The sequence below is a fragment of the Gossypium hirsutum genome, chromosome A10 (assembly GCF_007990345.1).
Source record: "Gossypium hirsutum isolate 1008001.06 chromosome A10, Gossypium_hirsutum_v2.1, whole genome shotgun sequence".
Taxonomy (NCBI): Eukaryota; Viridiplantae; Streptophyta; class Magnoliopsida; order Malvales; family Malvaceae; genus Gossypium; species Gossypium hirsutum.
In genome coordinates, this window is record NC_053433.1 from 109,632,843 (window position 1) to 109,659,641 (window position 26,799).

At 34.5% G+C, this 26,799-nt stretch overlaps 2 protein-coding genes and 1 pseudogene across 9 annotated transcripts; 2 read left to right on the plus strand and 1 right to left on the minus strand.

Moving 5' to 3' along the window:
• Positions 1-426: 426 nt before the first annotated feature.
• Positions 427-4,460, minus strand: LOC107896317 (piezo-type mechanosensitive ion channel homolog). Of its 8 annotated transcripts, XM_016821466.2 has the most exons (7): positions 4,198-4,448; positions 3,282-3,438; positions 3,074-3,189; positions 2,729-2,813; positions 2,421-2,448; positions 2,240-2,325; positions 427-691 (listed from the first exon to the last, which is right to left on the minus strand). In XM_016821466.2, exons 3-7 carry the CDS (start codon positions 3,163-3,165, stop codon positions 686-688), a joined length of 297 nt encoding a protein of 98 aa, XP_016676955.1. In that variant the 5' UTR covers positions 3,166-3,189; positions 3,282-3,438; positions 4,198-4,448; the 3' UTR covers positions 427-685. The 8 variants fall into 8 exon arrangements, 7 of the variants coding, with proteins under 7 accessions (XP_016676955.1, XP_016676951.1, XP_016676954.2 ...); XM_016821462.2 differs by having other exon boundaries at positions 427-2,325; positions 4,198-4,460; XM_016821465.2 differs by lacking the exon at positions 3,282-3,438 and adding an exon at positions 2,913-3,013 and having other exon boundaries at positions 427-2,325; positions 3,119-3,189.
• Positions 4,461-6,504: 2,044 nt separating this feature from the next.
• Positions 6,505-7,867, plus strand: LOC121203305 (cytochrome P450 71A1-like). The gene is made up of 3 exons (XM_041078598.1): positions 6,505-6,832; positions 7,293-7,427; positions 7,533-7,867. The coding sequence occupies exons 1-3, from the start codon at positions 6,505-6,507 to the stop codon at positions 7,865-7,867; spliced, it is 798 nt and encodes a 265-aa protein (XP_040934532.1).
• A 5,516-nt stretch (positions 7,868-13,383) lies between these two features.
• On the plus strand, positions 13,384-14,749 carry LOC107895408 (cytochrome P450 71A1-like; annotated as a pseudogene).
• Positions 14,750-26,799: the final 12,050 nt, after the last annotated feature.

Consider the following 26,799-nt stretch of genomic DNA (forward strand, 5'->3'; position numbering starts at 1 on the left):
GTGAGTTTTTGGAGAATGATATTTAATTGGTGGGAAGTTGGCTGGAAAATTGAGAGCAGTTTTGAAGAATGGAGAATAGGCGGCGTTTTTTTTTTTGCCTTTAGTGGCGCTTAAAGCCGCTAGAACTATTAGCTGCATTTTCACAAGCGCCGCAAAAAACGTCACTATAGCAAACGCTACAAGATTTTATAGATTTTTTTTTCAAAAACGCCGCTAAAGATTGTGACCTTTAGCGGCGCTTTCTCTAAGAACGCCGCTAAAAATATAACCTTTAACAACGCTTTCCCCAAAAACGCCGCTAAAGACCATATATATTTCAACTTACTTTTTAATCATCTCATTTACATTCTTACCTTAAATGATCATACAAAATTTAAATAACCTAACAATGGAAACATTTTTAAATTGTTTTTGAGTTCAAAAACATTAATAAGAGAACTTTTCATTTGATCAAAATGTTAACATAATCAATCTTTGAAAACCCAATCTAATGACTACAATACACTTTCTTCTAAAAAGTAAAATCTTTGAAACTTCTGCCGAATAAACAACATGATGTTCACTATAAGAAACTTCAACTACAAGCATACTACAATTACTTGTCAGTTTAATTCCAGCAGAGCTTCTTGATTGACCTGCTCCAGACCTGCACAAGTCTTGTCAGTTGAAGCTGCTGCACCCATGATCATATCTAAAATTGCAAAAACATAGAATCAATGAACTCATATAGAGTATAAGAAATCATCTGTGAGCTTTGAAGTTCTTAAAATGCTACACAAAGAACATTTAAACACTTTAATTTACAGCATTTAAATACTTTAGTTTACAACATTTAAACACTTCAATTTATAGCATTTAAACACTTCAATTTACAGCATTTAAACAGCAGCAACCATCAATTAAATAAGAGGAATTTTAAACATTTAATAGCCATTTCCATCATAATCGACAGCAAATTATCCACCATTTAATTAGCTTAGTTTCAGCATTAATTCGGTAATGAGCAACAATATATTGCAGCATTCAATCCACCACACAAAGATATTTCAAACATCAATTTACTCACTTTCGGACCTCATTAACAGCAGTAGTTTAACTGATTTCTTTCATACAGTTCTTCCAACCCGAAACAGCAAGATTAAACCACCAAGGATTGAGCATTTTATGTGACAAAGACCACGAAAAGCTCACCAAAAGATTTGTTCAAAGTACCAAGATCCTCACACTAGCATTTTATGTGACAAAGACCAAGAAAGGCTTGAAACACTGTGTTTCAATCCCTAATAGTTTCCCTGAAGAAAATCTGTAAACTAGCAAAACCAACCAAGTGACACTAAAGGGTAAAAAATGAATTAAAAACAAAATAAAGATCCTGACCTGAGACCAATACTTAAACTGTATATATATTATACATGAACTATTTCAGAATTCAACACTTCAAACAAAATATAAGCACAAACTATTTCATGCATGCTCAACAAATCAACAAGCATTTAGTTCAGTCACATATTAAAATAACACGAAACTTATTAAAGATTTCTTGAGGAATAATCATGAGCATTAAAGCTTCAATAACCATTAAACAGCAAAAATGCAAAAATAAGAGAGAATTGACTCAAAAAACATACCAGTCCAGCACTCCATTCTTGCGCAAGGAGATATTTTTATTACATCAGGTGGATCAACACTAATATTTAAACATAAAACTAGGGCCAAACATCCTGTCTTCATCTCCATATCAAGACAAATTAAAGGAAAAATAGTTCTTAGGGGATGATTTCTAATATTTATTAAGAAGAAACATACTATTATCTAAGAATCAAATTCAGTTCCAAGAAAGAAAATATTACTTAATGTATTGCAAAGAAACCCGAGCAATTTAGCAATCATTTCGTTAAGTTTTAACCTCCTATTGAAGTAAACCAGGTTGTAAACCAGCAACTCTGTGCCACTACTGTTTACAGAAATCAGACAGAAGATGATAAGAACAGCGTTTAAAATATGCTATTCTAATCATCTAGGCAACGGGCATGACATTGCAGTAGAAGAAAATACCCTTTAACAGATTGCAAAATGCAACCAGTCTCAAGTAGCAGGTAAGGATACTTACAGCAATTAGCTCAATTGTCACCTGAGCAAGTTCAATCGATGCAAGTGATACATTGAGATACATTGAGCAATTAAAATGAGAAGCAAGCCATTCAATCGATGCAAGTGATACATTGAGGGAAAGACATACAGAATATAGCGAACATACGCAAGAAGTCCAAATGCATAGAGACTCGCAAAGTGGAAACTCCAAAAGGAAAGAGCAAGTAAGGAAATCTGACATATTCAATAGGAAATAATCTTAAGAACACAAAACAACTTCTGTGAAGGTAAGACAAATTCGATCCATATGTCTGAAGAAAAGAAATTACCTAAAGGTTCACTCCAACCCTTTGGTTCCTGTTGGACATACAAATAGATTAAAAGGAAAACATGACTACTGACCTTATCATCCATTGATGTCCCTACTATAGCCAGTAATGATTGAAAAAAAAAATAGTTTTCATGGGACATATCTATAATTTTTTATGGTTTTATTACTCTTATTATTACTATTTTATGGCATAGAATTTGCATTAGTTCACATCTGTATGTAGTTCCAGAGACATTATGATTGTAAACACAAACAATACACAAGGGATGAAAGTTCTATAAAGTAAAAGAAATGTAGTATACTTACCGAAAAACCATAAGTAAAATAGTTAATGCCGAAAGTCAGTAAGATTGGTCCTCTTAACAAAATATTAGTGTGCCTAACACCAGATCTGCAAAGCATTTTCCACAGGGAGAGAGAGAGAGATGTTAAAATTGTAGATATCAATGCAAATCCTATCATGTTATGCAATGATAAATATAAAAACAACCTTATATCATGTTGAATACCAAACTTATAAATACAAGGTGTGCATGGTTCCATGTTTTGCTGTTCCATTAAATTTTCAATACCAAAACCAACTAAAATGTGCTGAAAAAATCAAAATAAACTATAAGTTAGTCAATTTGGAAAACCTCCCCAATTAAATACCTTGATTCACGAATAAATAATGAATGCTTTGAAGGAAGAAGTTGCCTAGTCAAGCTGCTTGCTCTTGCCGACATGATGAAATCCATTTCCATAAGATCACATCGAATCCAAGATAGCTGAAAAAGAATTAAGAGTTACAGAAAGGCTAGCGATAATAAAAAAATGAAGGAAACAACAGCTTTGAAATTTAGTAGTAAGTTATACTCACAATGATGTAAAAGACTATAAGAGAAAGACCAGAGCAAATTTCTGACCAGTCCGATTTAGCAGATATCTTATAGAGTCCAATAAAATCAGCTAGCCACTTAAAGATCCCAGAATACTCGACAGGGAGTTGGTATATGTAGAGTAAGACAATGTTCAAGCTAGCATACAACAAAAGGTACCGCTAAGATCTTTGAAACCAGACCAAAAATATAAATCAATCAGTAAACCAGATAACATTAAATGCTAATAAACTGTAATTGTAATATGATCTCTAGCCGTAAGAATTATAAGATGCTTGCCTGAAAAGGCCAAGAAAGTTGCTTGTTAAAGACCAATCAACAAGTCCAATACTACTACAAATAAAAAATGGTAAAGATGCCCAAGAGGGATGACTAATTCCAACAAGAAGTTGTACAGCAGGCAACAATAAGCAGCATAAAACCCTGAGATGGGAACCTTCAATGAAAAAAAAAAAGAATAGGACAATGGCTTTAATGAAAAAAAAGACTGGTTGCTGTAAGTATCACTGAGCAATTAAATGAACTAGGGAAAGAATTTTGTTGTTGTTGTTTTTTTTAAACCTAGAGATTCAGGAAAGATAGAACAAAGGCAAAATTAGATATTACTTTAGGCATAGAACATACAAGATAAAAAAGAAAAAAGAAACATAAACAACTGACCGCATCACATAGAACTGCACCAACAAATTGAAGCTATAGCAGGAAACTAGAAAACTAATATAATAGAAATAAGAAACCCAAACAAAAAAAAAATCAAAAATTTCTAAGACGATTGAAAACTAATATAATAGAAAATAAGAAACCCAAATTAAAAATTCTAAAATTTTAAGACGATTGAAAAATAAAGAAAGTAAATTTCAACAAACCCAAACAAAAAAAATCAAAAACCTCACATACTTGCTAAGACTGAGTTCGCTGCTGGGTAAAGTGGCTAGGCATGGGGAAACTGGGTGTTTAGGGTTTCGGGAAATTAAAGAACAGACTGAGAAATAAAATAAAATAACAGGTTGAGAGGATTTTCAGGTATAAAATATTGAGAAAGACTGAGGAAAAAAAAAAGGAAATTGGGAAAGAAAAGGGAATCGGGGGAGAGAAATAGAGGAACTGAGAATGGCTGAGAAAGAAAAGCGAATCAGGAAAGAAGAGAAAATTTGGGGGGGGGGGGGGAGAGAAATAAAACAGCGTCGTTTCAATCAAAACTAAAAATGAGTGGCGTTTATATCAAAACGGCACCGTTTTCTTTATAATAAATTAATTTTTTGTGGCGTTTTTTTATCATAAACGCCGTTATTGTTTACTTTTTGCAGCGTTTTTACCATAAAGGCCAAAAATATTTGACTTTTTTATAATTTTTATATTAAATTATTATCTCTTTCATATCAATTTTAAATAAATATTTTTTAACAATTTAAGTAATATTTAAAAGAATTAGATAAAATTTTAAATTTTAAATAATAAAAACTTTAAAATTATTTTAAATAATAGTATTTTAATTGATTAAATATTTTTAAAATTCAAAATAATCAATCATATACTCAATATATGAAATGGTTTAGATTAAATATTTTTAAATATAAAAACATTAATTGATTGTCTAAAATTTTATCATTTAACAAATTAATCTTAAGTAAACCTTAAATCCAAAATCATTTAATATTTATAAAATTTATCTATTATCTCTTAAATAATTTAAACGATAGTCATAATTTTAATATATTAAAATTAATATTATATCTTTTACAATTATATAAAAAATTATTTAATTTATAAATTAAAAAATACTAATTAATCTAAACCCTAAATCATAAGCATAATCTATAAACCCTAAAAACCTAACACTTAACCCCTGCCCCTAAGCCTTAAACCCCAACCCTTAAACCATAAATCATAATCCCTAAACCCATAATCCATAAACCCATATTTCATTTTTATTTTTGTATTTCATTTTTATTTGTTATTAATGTTTTTATTTATTATCAATGTTTTTATTTATTTATCAATGTTTTTTTAAATCTACTATTTAAATATATCAAATGGTTTAGATTAAATATTTTTTAAAATAAAAGCATTAATCTAAACCCTAAATCCCTAAACTCTTAAGCCTAAAATCTTAAAGTATAAATCATTAACCCTGAACCCATAACCCTTAAACCTTAAACCCCAACCTTTAAACCATAATACAGAAACCTTAAAATAGTAATTCATAAACCTTAAACCCTTAACTATACACCCTAAATCGTAAACCCTAAACTATAATGATTAATTGATTCAATATTTTTAAATTAATATTATATCTTTTACAATTATATAAGAAAATATTTATCATATAAATTAAAAACACTAATTAACTAAACCCTAAACTCCTAACCCTTAACCCTTAACCCATAAACCCTAAATCTTAAAATATAAACTCTTAATCCTAAACCCCTAACCCATAACCCCTAAACCTTAAACCCCAACCTTTAAACCATAATCCCTAAACCCATAATCCATAAAACTTAAAATAGTAACTCATAAACCTTAAACCTTAAACCTTCAACATATGCCCTAAATCGTAAAACCCTAAACTATAATAATAATTATTTAAATATTTTAAAATTAATACTATCTCTTTTACAATTATATAAGAAAATATTTAACATATGATGTACATCAACATTCACGCGATGTTTTTGGGGGTTTAAGGTTTTAGAGGTTATAGTTTAGTGTTTAGGGTTTAGGGTTTTAAGGGTTATATATTAATGTCTATGATTTTTTAGGGTTTGGGGGTTATATGACTTTTAACGGCGTTTTATCGAAAACGTCGCTGATGCTCTGGTTTTTAGCAGCGTTTTACCGAAAGCGACACTAATGCTCTGGTTTTTAGTGGCGTTTTACCGAAAGCGCAGCTAATGCTTTGGTTTTTAGCGGTGTTTTTGGTAAAACGCCGCTATTGCTCTGGTTTTTAGCGGCGTTTTTGGTAAAAAGCCGCTATTGCTCTGTGTTTTACAATTTTTGCGGCGTTTTTTGATAAAACGTCGCTAAAAACGCCGCTAAAGCCCTGTTTTCCTGTAGTGATGTTTTAATGTGAAGTTACATGGTACTAGCAAAAGTCTTTGGTTGATAGTAATAGCGACATCATATTGGTCTGTTTGGCTCGCAAGAACCGAGATGGTGTTTGAAAGAAAGGTATTGTATATGGATACGTTGATATTTCATTCTAAGATGAGAGCATTGTTATGGGTAGAAGCTGCTTTTGATGAGTGTATGGTACAAAAGAGATTATGCTGGTTAAGTCCATCTAAGTGCAGGTTCGATTCCAAACCTGTTACATTGGGTTGGCATTATCATTCTTATGGGTGGCTGAAGTTTAACGTAAGCGGAATGGCAACTAAGGAAGCTATGGGCTATAGAGGTGTTCTTAGAAATGAGGAAGGAAATGTAAGAACTTTATTCTCAGGACCATGTGATGCCATTAATGCATATTCAGCTGAATTAGGAGCAATAATTACTACGTTGGATGTAATAATTCATATAGGGTGGAGGGGAACTGGTCTGATTATTGTTGAAATTGGGTCACTGGTGTTGTATAATTGGTTATTGAACAAAGACAGGACCTTGGTCACAACAAATTACATTCACAGATTTGGAAAGGAGACTAAGCTGTGTGGGTGAGGTAGCATTTTCAAAAGCAGAGTAACATAGCAATGAAATGGCAGAAACATTAGCTTCAGTAGGTATTAATCGTAGAGTTATGTTCAAGGCGTGGTGGTGAATGTTAGATTGGTGATTGGAATGTTTTGTTTTCATGTTATATTAGCTTTTGTGGCAATTGTATTGTTTAACTGGAACTATTGTTCTGTTACTTTTAAACAAAATAGTTTGATTGAAGCAAAAAGAAAAAAGAAAAAAATTCAATACTGTTTCCTTTCTTTTACTTTTTTCCCCCTTTTTGGTGCCTTGGCCTGAAGTTTTCACTTTTGATAATCTCAGGACATATATGTTTGTAGCAGGAATTGATAACTCTACAACCACAAATGAGTGGATAATGGCTGAGCTTTTAAAGCATCCAAATGCAATGAAAAAGGTCCAAGAAAAGGTGAAAAATATGGTGGGAAACAAGATAAAGGTGGATGCAGAAGATGTTAGTAAAATGAAATACTTAAAGTGTGTACTCAAAGAAACTTTAAGACTACATCCGGCTGGTCCTCTTTTGCTCCATTGACAAACATCTTCAAGTGTTAAATTGGAAGGTTATGACATTCCTTCCAATACCAAAGTTCTGATCGATGCATGGGCCATTCAGAGAGATCCCAAATGGTGGGAAAACCCAGAAGAGTTCATCCCAGAGAGGTTCGAAAATAGTTCCATTGATTTCAAAGGTCAAGATTTCCAACTCAACCCATTTGGTTTCGGAAAAAGAAGATGTCCTAGGATAGCATTTGGAGTTGCTTCCATTGAGTTTGTGATGGCCAACCTTCTCTATTGGTTTGATTGGAAGTTGCCTGCTGGTGAAACTACTGAGAACATGGACATTGCTGAACTCTACGGCCTCACAGTCATCAAGAAAACTCCTCTTCATGTTTAACCTATATCTCATTTCTCCCTTTAGATATTATATATATGTTATTGTTGGTTCTTGTTACTTCAATAATGCTCGAGAAATCTAGATCGTGCAAGTACTCAATATATATGTCACTAGAATCCTTTGGTTGAAACATGATTTGGTTTTAGAGAGGATTTATGTTGTCTGCGTGCTGACCAACCAAACTCTTATCAATATGGTGTTGGGATACTTGGGTGTGATTTAAACTTTTCAGGGTTTAGTTTATGTGGTACCCATGTGCGCATGTGGTTGCAGTGTATTACCTACAATTTGAATGCCGAATAATATATTGATGATGTTTACACGCTTGAACATACGTTGCATATTTAAGGTAACGAGTTTCCCATATGAAGGGATGTATCAACATAGGAAGTGCAAGACAAATATTATTAATATGTAGAGATCGGTTTCATGCAAAAAGGATTTAAAAAGGGTTAATAACAACCACATAGAGATTAATTTCATGCAATCAAAACACGCTAAGTAAAGTTGAGCTGAGCAAGAAAAAACAAGAAATTAAAACGAATTTTTTATTTAATTTATAATTAATTTTATTGTTTCGTTGATTCTCGATGAAGTGTGATCCATATTTACTCGAGAAGACATTCTAATATCTGTATAATTTTAAAAAAAATTACATAAATTAAATATATTATATTACAATAACTATAAAATATAAAATACAAACAATAAATACCTTATGATTTTTTTTTCTCTTTTCTTCCTTCTCTCATTTCTCTTATTCTACAAAATACAAAATATTTGAAGGGGCACCAAAACTCCCACCTTCTTTCATTTCTTTATTAAGTAGAGATGTTGGTTCTTCTTCTCCCATTCTATTTCTTTTTTTTTTTTTAAATTAACAATTATTAATATTATAATTGGCTAGTTACATTGTTGATGTCATTGATACGATGTGACCAGTCATTATATGTATTTTTAATTTTTTAATTTTTTTAAAAGCTATAATTTTTTTAACAAATAAATCCTTTCTTATTTTATTTCCAATCAATTCAACTCTCATTCCTTTTTTTTCTCATTTTTTTCAAACTTTCTTTATTTTTTGTTCCTCTATTTTTTTATTTCTATTAAAAATGTCCTTTTAATTTTCTTAATTTCACGTTACATAAATTGTTTACATGAAAATTATATTTCACAAAATAACTATCAATTTACATTATTCAAAAAATATATTTTACAAAATATAATTTTGCATTTCAAACATTCTAAATAGTTTCACTTAACTTACAATATATCATTTTACAACACACAACTTTCTCAATACAAAAGATAAATAAACGATTTTTTTCAAGACTGGCAATATTCTGTCTTACAAACAAAACATAATTAAATGATTTTGCTCAAAACCGAAATCACTCTATCTTACAAATTGAAAAATAAATTGTTTAACCGTAACAAAAGTGACTTTTTTGATGCTATTAAATTGTAGCTTGAATGTTGTCGATATTGATGATCTCACCCATGCAGTTCGATTTGGGATTCCTTTTAACCTTCAAACATCCCATTGACCTAGGGAATCCCAAATAATCCACTTGCTGGTTGCATAACCAATTTGAACCTGTTATCCTCCTACCACAACCAACGAAAAAACTTACATAACCAATTTGAACCCATTACCAAATATTTAATTGGCATCTGAAAATAATCATTAAATTTACTGATGTCAAAGCTCCACTGGATTATCCTTAAACAACACATACCTTCAAATTAAAAAAAACACAAATACATAAAAAAAAAAAGGCTTCTCATATCTCTGATTCATCCACTAACAAAGTATAAGTAATTTTTTTTCTTTCAACTCAGATTCATGTGTCATTAAGAGGCTTATGTATACAAATTTGGTCACGCCAAATAGAATAGCTCCACCAAAAAATATACATAAAATATTATAAAAACAAATAATGAACAAATAAAAAATAGAAAAAAGAAAAATAAAACAAATAATAAAGAAAAAAAGAAAAAGGACAAATAGTGGTAGAGGCGTTAGAATCTGTTGGCACCAAATTATTTGGCTCCACCAGAAAAAAGAAAATTTATTTAAAGCCCCCCTTTTTTTAGAAATCACAGTATTTTCGTAGTATTTATACAGGTGGTGCCATTTTTCATGACTCCACCAAAAAATTGATTTTTTTTATCCCCGATTGCTGACGTGGCATGTTGGTGGCGCCAAACACTTTGGCTCCACCAACTTTCACTATAGATTTTAGGTCATTTACGTATTTTATCAAAAAATATATCATTTACATAATTAATTAATTTTTTGGGTTAGTTTTATAAAAAGCCCGAAATTATTTGAAAATAAAATACTATTAATATAATAAATTGAAAAGTGTATGTGTAATGAATTTAGGGAAAATGACAAAATTGCAAATAGTGTAAAAATTAGATGGGTGAATTAGATATTGACATGATGTAATTTAGTGAAATGTTGAATGTTGACATAATAGAGGTCAAAGTGAAAATTTATGATTAGTTTATTCTATTTGGATAAGGACTAAATTATAAAAAAATAATAAAATTTGAATTGATTTCTTTGATGAGAAAATGTAAAGAAATTGTATAGATTAATTGTCTAAGTAGACAAAATAAGACTAGTAGGATATAAATGACATGACACTAGGAAAGTGACAAACCGCACAAGTGATAATGGCATTACGGTGCAAGAGAAAGTGACACTATGGTGCAAAATGATATTCACACATCGATGTGAAGAATAGTGGCACTTCGGTGTGTCTGATAACATGTTAAATTTGCATATTTTTTGTGTTTAAATTAGTTAATTCTTGAAGTGATCCCTGCTAAATTAGTGATTTTATGTTTTAATCCTATCAGGAATGCAATTGGGATGCTATGAGTTAAAAACGAGCAGAAAAGGACCAATTTGCAAAACAATCAATAAAGTGGGGCTGAATCAGAAACGTGAAAATAGTCAAGGACTCATCAAATTTCTTTTGACTTTGTAAAAGCTAAAATTAGAAGAAAATCTAATTTTATTTTTTATTTAATTTTAATTATGTAGTAGGTAGTTAGGCCAAATTTAGTAAATCATATGTCTATAAAGATGACATTTATGGTAGTTTGGAATTAAATAAGAATTATTCTTTTCCTTCCAATTTGATGTGTCAATAGCATACTGCTATTTTCATTTTCATTTCATTGTTTTTACAAATTTTCAAGCCCCTTCCCTTCCCAACTCCACCATTTTCATTCAAATCCACTCCATAGCCAACCAAAGCATGATTAAATCCATGCTTCACTAAATTCCAACTTAGCTCTAGGCCAGTATTCTTTTCGGTTGGGAATCATAAGATACATATCTGTCCTAAAAATCATTCCAATCAGTATTCACTATTTTTCCTAAGTATCAGGATTGACAAATTCATTCCTTAAAGTTAACTCGATTTCAAATCAAAAAACGCATTGGGTTGGAGTCATGTTTGCAAAAAGTTGGGGAAATGAGTCGTTCGTGCTCTATTCGAATCTTCGAGAACAAATCAAGGAAGAAGTGATCGGGTTTAAACATCCCACGCAGTTGAGGCCGTTAACCCGAGTTGGGTTCTGCAAAACGTAAGGTTGCCAGAATCTTAAATCGAGAACGCGTGTATCTCGGTTAGATAATTAGTAAGGGTTGGTTTGCAGGTCGTACCGGGATCAACTACGAGAGGAAGAATTGACAGTTAGGACGTTTTTAACTGCTATAACCATCTCATTGTTTGGAGGAGAAAATTAATTTTCGAGGATCGATTCAAAATTCGGAATCCACCAAGTCTAGAGCTAAGGCTTATTATCTCTATTTACAAAATCCGAATTTATTTCCCAATTTAATTTTATTTCCAATTTATTTAATTGTTTATTTATGTTGTTTCAATTATTTAATTTCTAAGCATTTCAAAACTCCCCTGATTTATTTGTTTATTTTTTAGCAGGTCCGTTTGGAGTCGTGGGCACAACTATTGCCACAACTATCGACAATACAGAAATTTTGATCACAAGTTAAACGTGAAAATTGATTATAATACCAATCCCTGTGGACTCGGCCTTACTACCACTCTTTACTACTATTTAGAGTTATTCTGTAGGAATTATTTTTAGTAGTTCTGACGCCCATCAACATCTTATCAAAATTTCTTTATATCCTATTGTATTCTATTGCCTCTACGTTTGGACAATAACATTATAAAGTAAGTGAATGTAATGTGACATCTGTAAGTAATTTGTAACTTGGTGGAGTTGGTATTTTAATATAGCTAATATGAAAACAAAATTAATGTAGGGTGATAGAAAGTAATCATAGGAATATATATATAAAGGATTTCCGTTTCAATGAAAAAGCAAAAACAAATTTAAAATTTGAATGATAACATGGGACCAAGTGGAAAAAATTAATATGCTATCATATCATATTAGGTTGATTATTTATTTGTTTCAAGTAAAAATTTCAAAATTAAAATATATTCTAAGTAAAGTTTTTATAACATCATTTGAATATTGGTTATATGGTTTGATTAAATAAATAATTAAAAATTTATAAATTAAAAATTAAAAAAAAAACCTATTCAATCGATTTTTTAGTCTAGTTGAATCGATCCATACCGATTCATATGTCAACTTGTTTGATGCTTTTTTCTAAACCAATACCTCAACCAATCTAATCTGATTCAAATAACTATGACTCTAAACATGTAGATTTCGTACATTGGAAATTTAATCTTACTTTTATTTTCAAGAATTTAATCTCTCTATTTTTTATTTAAAAATCTTCTTTAAAATTATATATAACTACATAACATTTTAATTAAAAAATTAACGATTTTAACTATTTAAAATAATTAATTACATTAGAAAATAAATTAGACATCAAAAATGAAAATTATGATTCTAATACAGTAGTAAATTTGTTTTACAAGTTTAAATGCTAGACAGTAGGTCTTCAATGTTGTTTTAAATCCTAATACAGCGTTTAAATTTTATTGAAAAGTCATTGATGCTTACTTTGTTGCGAATAATGTTATCGAATATTAGCTTGATTGGCTGAGCGTATGAAATTTCAATAATATTGTCGTGGGACAGCATCAAAACTAAATATTTGGAGTTTTTGAATACGACTTTTTGTTGGAAAAACTCAAATCATACAAGATTCCATGACGAAGGAACCTGCATAGGGCTATAAAAAAGCTTATGTTGTGAAAGAATTTCATCATTAGGTTTTGCAAATGGAGCTGCTGAATGTAGCTCAACTTTCCACCAATCTATTGTTTCTATGATTCTCCTTTTCTCCCTTTTAGTTTGGCTTCAACTAGCGAAAAGGAAAACCCTGAATTTGCCTCCATCACCCCCAAAGCTACCACTTATTGGCAACATCCATCAAGTTGGCAAACTTCTTCACCATTCTCTCCGAGACCTCTCTAAGAAATACGGTTCTCTCTTGCTTCTGCAGTTAGGCTATAATTCCAACGTTACTGGTTTCATCAGCTGACATGGTTGGAGAAATTGTGAAGAACCATGACATCGTTTTCTCTGACAGATCAAGGACCACTGCTGCAAATATATTTTTCTACAAATGCAAGGATATGGCTTGTGCACCCTACGGTGAGTATTGGAGACAAGTTAAGAAGATGAGTATTGTTCAGCTTTTCAGCCGCCAAAGTGTGCAATCATTTCAGTTTATCAGAGACGAAGAAGTTGAACTTATCAACAAAATCCGCAGTGATTGTTTAAAGGAGAGTCTTTTATCTAACAGACATTCTTATGTCCTTTTCGAATAACATAGTTTCTCGACGTGTTCTTAGTCACAAAAGTGAAGAAGAAGAAGATGGGCGCAGCAAGTTTGGGGAGTTGGGTAAAACCGTAAAAGGCTATTGATTCTCTTCACCAGCTTATGTGTAGGCGATATGTTTCCTTACTTGAGGTGGGTTGATGTGCTTACTGGACTTATTCCAAGTATGAAAACAATATCTGCGGAATTGGATGCATTCCTTGATCAAGTAATTCAGGAGCGTAAAGCTCTTGAAAGCCACGAAGAAGGTACCATTAAAAGGACTTCCTTTCTATCATCATGCAACTCCAAAAGAATGGTACCTTTGAGATGGACCTCACACAAGAAAACATCAAAGCTTACTGGTTATTCAATACTGTTTCCTTTCTTTTGTTTTTTTTCCCCATTGGCCTGAAGTTTTCACTTTTGATAATCTCAGGACATATATGTTTGTAGCAGGAATTGATAGCTCTACAACCACAAAAGTGTGGATGATGGCTGAGCTTTTAAAGCATCCAAATGCAATGAAAAAGGTCCAAGAAGAGGTGAGAAATGTGGTGGGAAACAAGTTAAAGGTGGATGCAGAAGATGTTAGTAAACTGAAATACTGAAAGTGTGTACTCAAAGAAACTTTAAGACTACATCCGGCTGGTCCTCTTCTGCTCCCTCGACAAACATCGGCAAGTGTTAAATTCGGAGGTTATGACATTCCTTCCAATACCACAGTCCTGATCAATGCATGGGCCATTCAGAGAGATCCCAAATGGTGGGAAAACCCAGAAGAGTTCATCCCAGAGAGGTTCGAGAATAGCTCCATTGATTTCAAAGGTCAAGATTTCCAACTCAACCCATTTGGGTTCGGAAGAAGGAGATGTCCTGGGATAGCATTTGGAGTTGCTTCCATTGAGTTTGTGATGGCCAACCTTCTCTATTGGTTTGATTGGAAGTTGCCTGCTGGTGAAACTGCTGAGAACATGGACATGGCCGAACTCTACGGCCTCACAGTCACCAAGAAAACTCCTCTTCATGTTTTACCTATATCTCATTTCTCCCTTTAGATATTATATATATGCCATCGTTGGTTCTTGTTGCTTCACTAATGCTCAAGAAATCTAGATCGTGCAAGTACTCAATATATATGTCACTGGAATCCTTTGTGTTGTGCGGAAGCGTGTGAAAGAGTAAAATTATTGTACTAAAAAATCACACTAAGTTCAATTCCCAGGAAAGAGAGGTGGATCACGAGGATCACTTAAGTACCAAGTCTTTCCTAACCAGAATATCCCTCTATCGTAATTTAATAGCACAATAAATCACTACAATCAAATTCACAAAATATGAACAATAAATAGTAAAGAACACCAGAATTTAACGAGGTTCGGCAAATCTTGCCTACGTCCTCGGGCACTACCAAATATATTTCACTCCAAAAATACAAGTGAAACTTTACAAATAGGGAGAGAGAACAATTGCCTTAAGTAGAGAATGGCAAATGTGGGATGATGAGAATGAGCAATGGTTGGCCTATTTATAGTTGAGATCCAAGGGCCACCTTGCAAAGTCACTATTCACTTAGGGACCAAAAATTGCTATTTTCCCATGCCCAACACTAAATAAATATTTGGTGCCCATAACTTTGACCTTTCCAAAGTATGGGTAGGTATGGGAAAGGTATGGGCAAGGTATGGGGTATGGGTATATTCTAATAATCTCCACCTTGAAGATTTGATTAGGATAATCTTATCTTCACACAATTCTTTCTGCTTTTGACAACAATACTTGATAGTGCCTTCTTCAACTGTTAAACTTGCAGGATATTAATCAAGTTCAAACAATGTTCGAACTTGGTTGCTGTTACCACCTTGGTCATCATATCTGCGGGATTATCTGCAGTCTTGATCTTCTGAAGACAAATTTTCCCCTCTTCAATAATTTCCCGCACAAAATGGAATCGTACGTCGATATGTTTTGTACGTGCATGATAGACTTGATTCTTTGCTAAATGAATAGCACTTTGACTATCACAATACACGTTAATATGCTCCTGAACCAACCCCAAGGTTTTAGCCATACCTTGTAACCAAATAGCCTCCTTTACAGCCTCTGTTACAGCCATGTACTCGGCTTCTGTGGTTGACAACGCAACTGTAGACTGTAGTGTAGACTTCCAACTTATTGGTCCTCCAGCAAGTGTAAACACATAACCGGTGGTTGATCTTCGCTTGTCCAAATCACCGGCATAGTCAGAATCAACGTACCCAATAACACCTTTACCAAGTGTATTATCCTGCTTGAACAGTAATCCAACATCCACGGTCTTCTGAATATACCGTAGAATCCATTTAACAGCTTGCCAATGTCCTTTTCCAGGATTATGCATATACCTGCTCACTATACTAACTGCCTGTGAAATGTCGGGTCTTGTACACACCATTGCATACATCAAGCTACCCACTACATTAGAATACGGAACTTGCAACATGTATTCTCGTTCCGTATTCGTCGAAGGAGATAGTTGTGCAGAAAGCTTGAAATGAAAAGCCAACGGGGTACTTACAGGTTTGGTCTGCTCGTTCATGCCAAACTGCTGTAGTACTTTCTTCAAATACTGCTTCTGAGACAAGCTAACTCTGCCATGAGCTCTATCTCTACATATTTCCATGCCGAGAATCTTTTTAGCTTCTCCTAGATCTTTCATCTCAAACTCGAGATTGAGTTGAGTCTTCAATCTTTCAATCTCAACTTTGCTCTTAGATGCTATTAGCATATCATCAACATATAAGAGCAAGTATATGAAAGTTCCTTCTTGTAGCTTCTGAAAATACACGCAATGATCAAATTTACTTCTTGTGTACCTTTGCCCTTTCATGAACTGATCAAATCGCTTGTACCACTGCCTCGGAGATTGCTTCAATCCATAAAGCGACTTTGTCAGTTTGCAAATCCAATTTTCTTTTCCAGCAACCTTGAATCCATCTGGCTGAGTCATATAGATTTCCTCTTCCAAATCACCGTGTAAAAATGCTGTCTTCACATCAAGCTGAACTAGTTCAAGATCGTATTGCGCAACCAAGGCTAGCAAAATTCGAATAGACGAATGCTTCACAACTGGAGAAAACACTTCATTGTAGTCTATTCCTTCTTTCTGAGCGTAACCCTTTGCTACCAATCTAGCCTTGTATCGAATTTCATTTTTACCAGGAAATCCTTCCTTCTTTGCATATACCCATTTGCATCCAATTGCCTTCTTTCCCTTGGGCAGTCTCACCAACTCCCAAGTCCTATTTTTATGAAGAGACTGCATTTCTTCATTCATAGCTTGCTTCCACTTTACACCATCAGAGTTACTTATTGCTTCTGTGTAAGTGGAAGGAACATCATCATCTGTAATTGGAAGTGCATAGGCCACCATATCGTCAAAGCGAGCAGGCTTACGAATCTCTCTTCTTGGCCTCCTATATGCAATTGAATCTTGTTGCTGTAGAAGTTCTTGGGTCGAAACTTCTTCATCATTTGTTCTTTCAATATTAGCTGGATCATCATTAACCTTTTCAAACTCCACCTGCAGCAAAGTACTACTGGTTTTGTCATCCTTTTGTGAATCCTCGTTCTTCATCATGGTTGATTCATCAAAAGTTACATCTCTACTGAAAACAATCTTCCTTGTATCAGGACACCAGAGACGGTATCCTTTTACACCACCAGTTATACCCATGAATAATGCTTTCTTTGCTCTTGGGTCTAACTTAGATTCTTTTACATGATAATATGCAGTGGAACCAAAAACATGTAAAGAATCATAATCAGTAGCAGGTTTACCAGTCCACATCTCCATAGGAGTTTTTCCATTTATTGCAGCTGATGGCAATCGGTTAATTAGATGGCACGCATATGTAACTGCCTCAGCCCAAAATTCCTTGCCCAATCCAGCATTGGACAACATACATCGAACTTTCTCCAGTATAGTCCGATTCATGCGTTCTGCCACCCCATTCTGCTGTGGTGTATCTCGAACAGTGAAGTGTCGCACAATGCCCTCATCTTGGCATACTTGTAGAAATGGATCGTTTTTGTACTCAGTACCATTATCTGATCGAAGTCGTTTGACCTTTCGACCTGTCTGAGTCTCCACCATCTTCTTCCACTTCAGAAATGCATCCAAAACTTCATTTTTTCTTTTCATTAGATACACCCATACTTTTCTTGAATAATCATCAAGAAAAGTGACAAAATAGTGCATACCTCCCAAAGAAGCCACTTTGGTAGGTCCCCACACATCACTGTGAACATAGTCCAGAATTCCTTTCGTATTGTGAATTGCTGGACCAAATTTTACTCTCTTCTGCTTGCCCAGAACACAATGTTCACAGAATTCCATTTTGCAAGAATTTGCACCTTTCAATAAGCCTTGCTTCACCAATGTCTGCAAAGCTTTTTCACCAGCATGTCCCAATCGCATATGCCATAACCTGGTAGCCTCTGAATCTGCATCTTTCGCAGAAGCTGTTGATGTTGATCCAATAACTGTACTTCCATTTAAATAGTACAAGTTATTTCTTTTAGTGCCTTTCATCACCGTCAATACCCCAGCTACTACCTTTAGTAATCCATCTCTCAAAGTGATTGTGAGCCCTTTAGATTCTAGGGCCCCTAATGAGATGAGATTTTTCTTCAAGCTGGGTACATAGCGAACATCTGTCAGAACTTGGATTGAGCCGTCATGGTTCTTCAATTTGATTGTACCTACACCCATTGTCTTACAGGCACTATCATTGCCCATAAAAACAACTCCACCTTCTAGTTCTTCAAGACTAGAAAACCAGTCCTTATTAGGACACATATGGTAAGTACATCCCGAATCCAATATCCACTCATCCGTTTGACATGCCATTGCCATGCCAACCAAGCTAAAGTCTGACTCCTCATCATGCTCCGCTACACATGCATTAGAAATAGACTTGCCCTTTTGTAACTTAGGACAATTCTTTTTCCAATGCCCTTTCTCACGACAAAAGGCACATTCATCTTTGGCGGGTCTCCCTTTGGACTTACCCCTTCTACCAGGTTTGCTGCTGTGTGAACGACCTCTTACTGTTAAGACTTCTACAGTTGTATCTCTGTGATCTCTTTTATCTTTCTTTCGAGTCTCAGATCTATACAACGCACTACAGACTGCATCAAATGTGATCGCGTCCTTCCCATGAAGCAATGTGGTGGTAAGATGATCATATTCATCAGGAAGGGAATTCAACAACAATAATGTCTTGTCTTCATCTTCAAATTTCTCATCCAAATTTAGCAAGTCTGCTAAAATTTTATTGAATGAGTTCACATGGTCATTCATCGACATACCGGGTGCATACGTGAATCGATAAAGTTTCTTTTTCATATAAAGCCTATTTTCAAGACTTTTCGTTAGAAACTTTTCTTCCAGTGTATCCCATAACTTCTTCGCTGATGTCTCCCTCATGACAGAGTACTTCTGCTCTTTGGCCAAACATAGGCGGATTGTACCACACGCCTGTCTATTGATCTTGACCCACTCCTTGTCATCCATCTTGTCAGGTTTTTCTTCAAGGGCTATATCTAGCTCTTGCTGACATAAGACATCCAAGATCTCACATTGCCACATACCAAAATTATTGGTACCGTCAAATTTCTCTACTTCAAATTTTGCATTTGTCACAGTAGTCCTTGCTGATGACGATGCTGCTGCCATTTTTCTTCTCAATCCCAACTACTGTATACGTGAACAGTACCGTATACGTGAATAGTGCCGTATACGTGAATAGTACCGTAAACGGTCGTATTCCCCAAGTACGAATCTGGCTCTGATACCAATTGTTGTGCGGAAGCGTGTGAAAGAGTAAAATTATTGTACTAAAAAATCACACTAAGTTCAATTCCCAGGAAAGAGAGGTGGATCACGAGGATCACTTAAGTACCAAGTCTTTCCTAGCCAGAATATCCCTCTATCGTAATTTAATAGCACAATAAATCACTACAATCAAATTCACAAAATATGAACAATAAATAGTAAAGAACACCAGAATTTAACGAGGTTCGGCAAATCTTGCCTACGTCCTCGGGCACTACCAAATATATTTCACTCCAAAAATACAAGTGAAACTTTACAAATAGGGAGAGAGAACAATTGCCTTAAGTAGAGAATGGCAAATGTGGGATGATGAGAATGAGCAATGGTTGGCCTATTTATAGTTGAGATCCAAGGACCACCTTGCAAAGTCACTATTCACTTAGGGACCAAAAATTGCTATTTTTCCATGCCCAACACTAAATAAATATTTGGTGCCCATAACTTTGACCTTTCCAAAGTATGGGTAGGTATGGGAAAGGTATGGGCAAGGTATGGGGTATGGGTATATTCTAATACTTTGGTTGAAGCATGATTTGGTTTTAGAGAGGATTTATGCTGACTGCGTGCTGACCAATCAAACTCTTATCAATATGGTTTTGGGATACTTGGGTGTGATTTAAACTTTGCAGGGTTTAGCTTATGTTTTCTCTCTTATTACCATCCTGTTGGTGTTCATGTCCTTGATATTTAGGGTTGATGCTTTATAGGAGATAAGAAATACAGCTTGCTAAGATGTTTTAATGTAGATATAAGTTGATGTTTGTTTAATTGCAGTAGGCTTACACTTGCAAGGAGTTTCAATGCAACTATAGAGGGTGCATTTAGTAATATGCTTTTAGGTGTTTGTCTATATTTGTCATCTGCTTTCATTTTGGTAATTCTCTAAATTTGCTATTTGGGGTTTTTGTTTGACATTTTTTTAATAAAATACTTGTGTTTTTTTTTACCCAGTATTTATATTTGACAAAAATTAAATATTTTAATACCCAATGGTAACGATGTTTACTTTTTAGTGTTTATGAATTTAGGTTTGAGGGTTGATTTGACAAATGTTACTCACTAATATAATTAGATTTAAAATTTTCATGATTTTTAAATAAATAGATTTAGTACTAATTGTGAATTTGTTTATTTTCTACTTAATTTGTCAAATATAGTTCGATAAATATGATTTAATTCGAGTTTTGGAATTAATTTGATTAAATTTAATTGTTAATATTATTAGCTAATTATGAATTTTTATCAAATTAACTTTAAAACTCAAATTAAATACTAAAAATTAAACATTACTATATTTAAATATCAAAATATATAACTTTTTTTCAAATACAAATACTACATTAAATAAAAAAATAACATAAATTCGAAGAAATTGTCTATTGAAATATTCATTAAACCTTTTTATTTTTTATTTTAATAATAACTTTATTTTGGCCGAAAAAGGTAAATTTTATAATAAAATTATTTAAATTTTATAATAAAATTATTTAAATTTTACAATAAAATTATTTGATCAAAGTAATCAGTGTAGAACAAGAGAACGTATTATTTTTGTCAGTTTATTGATATAAGATCTGGGTGTATTTTGGTTTTTTCTTTTCATTGTTGTTGTTAAATTGTCCAAAACCTTAAATACTTTTTTCTAATAATAAAAGAGACGATGGAGAAAGAAAAAAAATTAAAAAAATATTAAAACCCTAAATTATTTTCTTTTAACAGTGAAGAAAGGATGAGAGAGAAAAAAATTAGAAAATTTAAATCTTAAAAAAATTTAAATAACTCAAAATCCGATGTGAAAATTGTTTTTAATTTTTAAATTTGAGTTAAAAAAATTATTAATGTGAAATAAATAATTATATAAAATCGTATATGAAATAGTGGGGAGGTCCACAAAATAATTTAAAGTTTCAAACCGTGAGTTGAGTTAATTTCATAAGCCATAAATTCAAACTTCAATATCAGGTTTTTTACCTCAATATTATAAAAAAAAATTATACACGAAAATGGGTTGTCAGCCAGATTAATTACGAAAATGGTATATTTTTTTAGGTCGTGCCTACTTGACAGGCCCAACCGATTTTTTTAATATTAAATTTTTTTGTTTAAAAAATTATTATTATATATATTTTTTCGGGTTAGTATACAACCCGTGTATATGGATGGGAAAAGCATACATACATGTTGCGCCTATCTGACGGCACAACTAGTTGTGCCTTCTTGGTAGGCGCAACTGGTGGGGCCCACATGCTTAAGTTTTCCCCTATATATTCCCCTGAAAATCAGATGAAGAACATACAGAAAATTTAGCAGCAAAATAGAAGTAAGAAGAGAGGGAGAAGAAGGAAAGAAAGGAAAGCAAGAAGAAGGATAAGGTATTTTAATTAATTTATTTTTTTGTTAGAAATTTTATTATTTAAAAGTTAATAATTTTGTTAGCTTCTGAATGAAAAATTTTGCATTAAAAATTTTATGTAACTTTTTTGCTATTCGAAACTATTTTGAGAATTTTGAAATTTTTTTAACAGATCTAGTATTGAATATGGAGAATCAGTTTTTCGTATGCATTTATTTTGATGGAGAAATTTTGACAACAAGTGTAGGATGTATATTTGAATGCCGCAAACAAGTAGCAATGAGATTCAATAGAAATATCTCTTTTGATGATATGAAGGAAAAAGTTAGTGAAAAAATTTATAAACGTTGTGGGAGAAGGATCTCGAAACTTTTCTACAAGTTTCCAGTTTTGATGGATCCCATAAAATTCACTGAAATGAAACTTGTAGACGATGAAGACGTGGAGACAACGGTCGCTCTTTATTGTGGGACTTGGAGCAACCAAAATGCACCGATTTAGTTATTTGCTGAGTTAGCTAGTGTGGAGGAAACTGAAGATCCCACTCCATTAGGTGAAGAAGATGGAGCTCAAGAACCGTGTATGGTAGTTCTAGTATCATACGTTTTGTAGTCAATCAATTATACATGGGATCGACATTGATCTTAATGCTGCACCCGAGACTGCTCTGGTTGGTGATGATGTATACCATAGTAGTGATCCTTCTGATCATGAAGTCGATAGTGAAAGTGATCCCGACGTGGATGAGGTCCCGGATGATATTGACGATGAAGGCGTGAATAAGGAAGTAAATGTTAATGCGTCTTCAGTCGGGAACCAGATTCGTCGTATTGTGATACATAATAATCCTGGGGCACACATGTCTCGGATAGACCCCGATGCGGCGTATGTAGCCGAGTTCCCAGAGTACCCTGAAATACAATCTGCTCATTGGATGGCCGTATATTCTGATCCTGAGAAGTTGTTAATGGGCCAGAGATTCGAAAATAAGGAAGAGCGCGTATTTGCCATTAAACAGTATAGTATGAATATATCAGTAGACTATAAAGTCATCGTGTCTAAACCGACATTATATATTGGAGAGTGTTGGAAGTCGGCGGAAGGCTGCAATTGGCGGATACGAGCTGCATTTATCCAAAAGTCGCAGATGTGGGAGATACGAAAATTTGTTGGGCCTCACACATGCATTTCATCACGTATGACAAAATATCATCGAAAACTTGATTCCAAAACTATCTGTACGTGCATCATGCCAATGGTTGAAGACATGCCAACCATTAAAGTTTCGGTACTGATTGCCGAAATACAAGCACGATTCCAGTATCGAGTGTCATACCGGAAGGCATGGATAGCTAAACAGATGGCAATGGAGCAATTGTACGGAGATTTCGATGCATCATATAATGAGTTGCAGGGATGGATTGCCGCTATGAGGGAGTAAGTACCAAAGACTACCATTGAGTTGCAGACACGACCTTATTACGGCCCGGATGAGCAACTACAACCGAGAAAAAGAATTTTCCAACGGATATTCTGGACGTTTGATCCATGTGTACGTGCATTTCTCCACTGCAAGCCGTTTGTGCAAGTAGATGGGACATGGCTATACGGTAAATATACACAAATCTTACTTCTTGCGATTATTCAGGACGGGAACAATAACGTGCTCCCGATTGCGTTTTCCATCGTAGATAAAGAGAATATAGAATCGTGGGAATTCTTCCTTACAAACCTGCGAAGGTATGTTATTAGTAATGATAGTATTTGCATCATCTCCGATAAAGGGAAAGGATTAATTGCCGCCATTAGGGGTTCCGGTGTACCATGGAGATCTGTTTACTGCATACAGCACATTGCGTCTAACTTCCATCGAGATTATAAGAATGCAGACTAGAAGAGACAAGTTGTGAAAATGGGTAAAGAATAACCTTATCCATTCAATATATAACCTAATGTTTTGTGATGAGACTGTAACTTATATTTTCTTAATACATACACAGCGTACGAGCTTGAGCCACACATTTTCCGGCAAAGGATGACTCGACTTGAGAATGACATGGAAGGTCAAACGAACACATCTTTCCGACAATGGTTGGGTACTATGGAGCCATGGCAATGGGCTCAAAGTTTTGACGAGGGCTTTCGTTACGGTCAAATGACCACAAACTTGGTGGAGGGCATCAACTTTGTGTTATTAAAAACACGACATCTTCCAATTTTATCTGTCTTCTCGGCTACATTCTACAGGTTGGCTACCTTAATGCAAAGAATGGGTCAGCAACAAGTCAACTAGATGGAGGCAGGACACGTGTTTGTCGAATATGTCAGGGATGCAATGGTTACAAACCGTCGGATGGTGAGGTCGATGAATGTAGAAGTATATTCACGACGTAATGAAAGGTTTCGCGTTACAGAGACCATCGGTCGTCGACCCGGTATACCACCTAGGTCCTACGGAGTTGATCTCCAAAATAGACTGTGCCATTGTAGGAAGTTCCAGACACTTCATTATCCTTGTGCACATGTTGTAGTAGCTTGTGCTAAGGTCTCGCTCAATGTAGACCAATTTATCGATGAAGTGTATACCCTCAAATGCACATTGCATGTATGGGAGAATGAGTTTCCCGTACTTCCTGACCTATCTACTTGGGAGGTTCCTCCGACGACATTCGAGCTTGTCCCAGACGAAGGGTTGCGTAGGAACCCAAAAGGTCGTCCACAATCATCTAGAATCCATAACGAAATGGACATTAGAGAGAAATCCGATGGGAAGTTGTGTGGAGTATGCAGATTACCCGGTCATAATCGAAATAAATGTCCGCTCTGAAACTACCATATTGGACAATCGTCGCGATCAGATAGAAATTAAGATTTTGTTAATTACAAGTTGGAAGAAAAAGTCCCGCCGAGTAGCATTAAATAGATTTTTTAAGCATTTTAAAATTAATTGTTTTTAATACTCCTTTTTTTTTGCAATTATGCACTTCAACCCAAGCAAATCCAAAATTCGCCTTCGAAGCACATGTTTATATACAATTTACATACTTACTCCGGGTGAAGCATGACTATTTGTGTTCATACATACTTAACTCGGATTTATTATGTATTTCATTTACTATTATAATTACGTTCTTCAACCGGGGGAATGATGACTATCATTTGTAATTAAATGATAAAAAACTCATTACATAAATAGTCATTACATAATTTTCCAAAAATAAATTAAATTGATAAATAAAATGACAAAAAAATTATTACATAAAAAGGAAGTTATTTATATTATAAAACCCCCTAAAATTGATGGTTTGATGGTGTAGTTGTAGAGGTATATTTTTGTGGAGCCCGACGTTCACGTTGCGGACGACTACGGCTATCAACGTTCTCTTCATCTGTATGTGGGGGTGTGTGAAACATAGACGAAAAATCATGTCTCAAACGTCATCGATGAACTTGAGCCGAGAGGAGTAAAATATGGAGGTGGATATGGGCTGGGAGGAGTAGAGTATGGTGGTGGATACGGCTCTGGAGGAGTTGAGTACATGGGTCGATATTGGCCGGAAGGAGTAGAGTACTGAGATAAATATGAGCCGGGATGACTGGAGTACTGAGGTGGTAGTGGGCTAAAGATATCAAACTCTGAATGATATCCATGGCCTGAGGAGCCCGAGAAATAATCATCGCCCTAAATCTGGATGATAAGAACTACCTCCAGAGTGTAGTTTCGGCTCTGGCCCCTGCTCTGGCTCCGGCTCTAGTGCATGATGCGGATCTGGAAGATGTTGTCCAATTCGTGTCGTATACGAGGGGACTACCATCGACTGCCCACCAAACAAAAATGGTTTCCTTATCTCACAGTACCACTGTAGGTACTGTAACAAGGGCTGGAGATCCAAGCCACGATCCATCTGAGGTACCCTCCCAAACAAGTTGTTCCACATCGTAACATATTCTTCATGCTAATCTCCTCAATCAAGCCTATGCCTCCCCCTCCTGGTCATCCCATGGATATCCCCCAATCGTACTAGCAGTCTCGGGATATATTGAATGCAACCAAACTGCCGAAGTACTCGATCACCATGATACCACTCTACTATCTGAAAATTGATAACGGGTGCACTAATGCACCATAAGTTTGAGTGGACGCAGGCAGACGAGGGAATAACCTCCATAATTTCTAGAACAGAATACGGCATCCAAATGAACTGTACAGTTAATCACATTTTTTATATTAACGTACGTCGACTGAAATAAAATAATAAAATAAATTTGATATTGGAAAAACTTACCCCCTCTTTAGAATGATTCTCGATCATCAGACTGTATATCAGAACCGTGTATGACCTTCCGATACCCGGATTTATGCTCCATCTAAGAAAAAAAATTGTTAGAACAACATAATCAAAAAAAAAGTAAACTAATTGTTACAACGCATAAAAATTCATCACCTATTAACGAGTGGAAATATATATGATTGGTGACTAATTGCTGCCAAGAATGGCATCCGATAAAGTGCCCACGACTACAGCAGTATGAGGCATCCGCCTATGTCCATCGTAGAAGGATCTGTCGTCCGACAAAGTTCTCGATACAACATGGCTAACACTGCGGACCCCCAACTATATGAACGGGTGTTATGCAAATTAGATAATAGATGTAAGTACATCAAGTGAACAGTACTGCCGTTCGATTCCGTCATAAGTACACCCCCTATAAGGTGCATAATGTAAGCTCAAATGGCCTGCATCACCTCCCGTTCATTGGCAGTACTCGGCAAATACTCAAAATTGGCCTTTAGCCATGACAACCTCAAACTGGAAAATTTCCCCTCACTTGGCGAGCATCCAAGTAATTCATAGCAAAGGGTTACCGGCTTGGAGATCGAACTTACGCCCGTGACCGAGTTCCCA